Source organism: Prinia subflava, chromosome 1 (genome assembly GCF_021018805.1).
Source record: "Prinia subflava isolate CZ2003 ecotype Zambia chromosome 1, Cam_Psub_1.2, whole genome shotgun sequence".
Taxonomy (NCBI): domain Eukaryota; kingdom Metazoa; phylum Chordata; class Aves; order Passeriformes; family Cisticolidae; genus Prinia; species Prinia subflava.
The window spans coordinates 35,705,680-35,708,994 of record NC_086247.1 but is presented as its reverse complement, the minus strand read 5'-3'; the positions used below and the strand labels follow the sequence as shown (position 1 = coordinate 35,708,994).

Below are 3,315 nucleotides of genomic sequence, written 5' to 3'. Positions count from 1 at the left end.
TGTAATGAAAAGAGTCCAACACCTGGGGCCAACTCCGAAAGACACAATTAAAAGGTTTTTAATGAAACCAGAGAAACCAAAAAATTTCATAGCCCTCAGTAATCCTGCCACATAAGAATGATTTGGAAATGTTGGGAAATATTGTTTTTTACTGATGTCATAAGAATGAAAACCTGCCACTAAATACTCTGAGTGCTAACAGAAAGGCGAGAGCGAGCTGCTCGCCTCAAGCATCAGAGGAGTAGTGGGACAAAATTCAGACGGACCCTCGGGTTTCCACTTCAGCTTTTGGAAGAGTGCAGAGGAGAGTGTTGCCGGCTCCGAGGAGAAGCCCCGGCAGGGGAGCGGGGGGTCGGGGTAACCGGGTGACCGAGGCCGCCTCGCCCTGACACCGGCGGTAGCATCCCGGCGATGGGGAGAGGAGCGGGGGTGCTCCCGCCGAGCCAGGCTCGCTGGAGAGGGCACGGACCGGCAAAGAGTTGGTCAGTCACAGTAAAAAAAAAATTTTAGAAAGTTTGGTGGGTTTTGCCCTTTCTCTTCCCGCCCTCTCTCTTCCCCGGATCCCTTCGTTTTCAAGGTAACTGATGGGGCTTTATGTTTTTTATAGGGACACGGGGGATAATCACTCGCAAGCAGCAATCTGCTACTTGAAAAGGGATAAGGGAAGGAGGAGGGGAACCTCCCCGTAGTTTGGTCTCCGTGTGTTGGAGGAGGAGTGGGGAGAGGGAGGACTGGGGACCACCCGCCTCCCAAGGAAGAAAGGTGGACTTTGGCGGTGGGCAGGAGTGGGCACGACGGCTGGGGTTGCTCCGAGGGTTTTTAATTTTATGTTTTTCTTTCCCAGGCGATGCTTTTTGGGAAGACGGGTGGGGGTGGGAGGGAGCTATAAGTTAATGTAAATGCAGGGGGTGGGTAGGCTGGGGGGAGAGGGTGCCACTCCTGACTCCACGGCTAAGTTAGCAGAAGTCTGCTGGCAGCACTCGGAAGGAGAAGTGTTGAAGTGGGCTTTTCTGCAGTGCAGGGTTGTAATTTGCTGAAGGAGGCAAAGAACATCCTTCGATCTAAGTAGGGCTTTTAGTGTGCTCATTGATGAGTGAAAGTCGCCACACATGTCAAGCTAAAGGCAGTTGTTGGGTTACTAACAGGACACAACGTCTTGCAAACATATGCGTTAAGCTGTGTATACAGATGGCAGGGAGAATAATGGAGCAGGCGCCTCTTATAAAGCTCTAGCTGCTGCCTGTCTTCAGACCTGGGAAAAGAAACTATTCAGACTCAGGGCCAGATAGCGCCTGGGATTGTTTGTTACCGTTTTAATCCTATTAATTAAAACGTTAACCTGATTGGGTAGAAAGCTCTGTCCCAACAGGCGAGTCTTCTTCATAATAACCTACTCTCAGAGATAATGATGTAAAAGACTCCCCCGTCTGCGGCGGCTGCTGGTTGATGGGTCCGGAAATCTCTTGAAGGTGAATCCAAGCAAGATAAACGGTGGAAGCGGCTCCACTGGCAGCGCACAATGCCCCAGCGCGGCGCCTGCTGAGGGCGAGCCGGAGCCGCAGCCGGAGCCGCAGCCACAGCCACAGCCCGAGCCACAGCCGCTGCCGGAGCCGCAGCCCGAGCAGGAGCCGCCGCCCGAGCCGGAGCCGCAGCCGGAGCCACAGCCGGAGCCGCAGTCCGAGCCGCCGCCGGAGCCAGAGAAGGAGTAGCAGCGGCGCCGGGCACGGCGCAGCCCCGGCGGGAGCCGGGAAGCGATTTCTGCCAGCGGGACGCCGGGGAGCCGCCCGCCGCGGCGCGGAGCCTTGGAGGAGCGGGCCGGGAACTGAGGGGGGCGGAGGAGGCGGAGGCGAGCGGGGCGCCGATGGAGCGGGCGCTGGGGCTGCCCGCAGAAGAGGACCTCTTCCACAAGAGCCTCGCCGCCTCGGCCAAGCGCATGGAGTCCGCCTTCCGCTCGCCCCCGGGGCTCGACCTCTCCCACCCCCGCGACCGCCAGCCCTCGCCGCTCGCCTGCTACGAGGCGTCGGAGCCCGAGGCGCTGCTGCAGCCCGGAGTCGGCGGCGACCCGCTGGCGCTGCCGCCGGGCTCCGTCTGCGTCAAGTACGGCGAGAGCGCCAGCCGCAGCTCGGTGGCCGAGAGCAGCGGCGGCGAGCAGAGCCCCGACGACGACAGCGACGGCCGCTGCGAGCTGGTGCTGCGCGGCGCCGGGGGAGACCCGCGCGTCGCCTCGCCGGCGGCGGGCGGCGGCGGAGGGGGGGGCGGGGGGCTGAAGGCGGCCGAGGGCAGCTGCTCCAACAGCCACGGGCACGGCGGCAGCAAGAAGTCCAAGGAGCAGAAGGCGCTGCGGCTCAACATCAACGCGCGGGAGCGGCGGCGGATGCACGACCTGAACGACGCGCTGGACGAGCTGCGGGCAGTCATCCCCTACGCGCACAGTCCCTCGGTGCGGAAGCTCTCCAAGATCGCCACGCTCCTCCTGGCCAAGAACTACATCCTGATGCAGGCGCAGGCCCTGGAGGAGATGCGGCGCTTGGTGGCTTATCTCAACCAGGGCCAGGCCATCTCGGCCGCCTCCCTGCCCAGCTCCGCCGCGGCGGCGGCGGCAGCGGCGGCGGCGCTGCACCCCGCCCTCGGCGCCTACGAGCAGGCGGCCGGTTACCCCTTCAGCGCCGGGCTGCCCCCCGCCACCTCCTGCCCGGAGAAATGTGCCATCTTCAACAGCGTCTCCTCCAGCCTCTGCAAACAGTGCACGGAGAAGCCTTAAGCGCCGCCACCGCCCCCCGCCGCCGCCGCGGCCCCGGGGAGCGGCGACAGCCGGCGGTCCGGTCCCGGTCCCGGTCCCGGGCCGGGGGGCGCGGAGGCGGCGGAGGGACTGACCGCTGCCCGGGCCCCGCCGCCCTCTGCCCGGACTCGCCTCGCCTCGCTCTTCTCCTCGGGTGCCGCCGGGCCGGGACCGCGACGGGAGCAGCGTGCGTGCGGCGGGGAGGGGGCGCGGGGCCGGGGGTGCCGCGGGGGGCAGCAGGGCCCGGCCCGGGGGCGCCGGGGGGGCTCGCTGCGCGTCCGGACAAAGGAGAGGCCGGGAAACAGCAGGCCGGGCTGGGAGCCGGGGCTATTGCCGGGGACAAATCAGAGAGGGCACTTGAACATAGAATTTTTCTTTTTTTAATTAATTATTATTAGCAGTATTATTATTATTCTGAGCCAGGAAACAAACAAACTTGAAATGTAAACTTATTATTTAAGTGACTCGCAGAAACAAAGAGACTGGACCATTGCTATGGAAGACTTTGTATTTTTTATCGTCTCTAAACTTTGATC

At 62.3% G+C, this 3,315-nt stretch overlaps 1 protein-coding gene across 1 annotated transcript; it reads left to right on the top strand.

The window, feature by feature from the left end:
* Positions 1 to 1,730: 1,730 nt before the first annotated feature.
* BHLHE22 (basic helix-loop-helix family member e22) lies at positions 1,731 to 2,882 on the top strand. The gene has a single exon (XM_063419574.1). It carries the CDS (start codon positions 1,862 to 1,864, stop codon positions 2,759 to 2,761), a length of 900 nt encoding a protein of 299 aa, XP_063275644.1. The 5' UTR covers positions 1,731 to 1,861; the 3' UTR covers positions 2,762 to 2,882.
* The last annotated feature ends 433 nt before the right edge of the window (positions 2,883 to 3,315 follow it).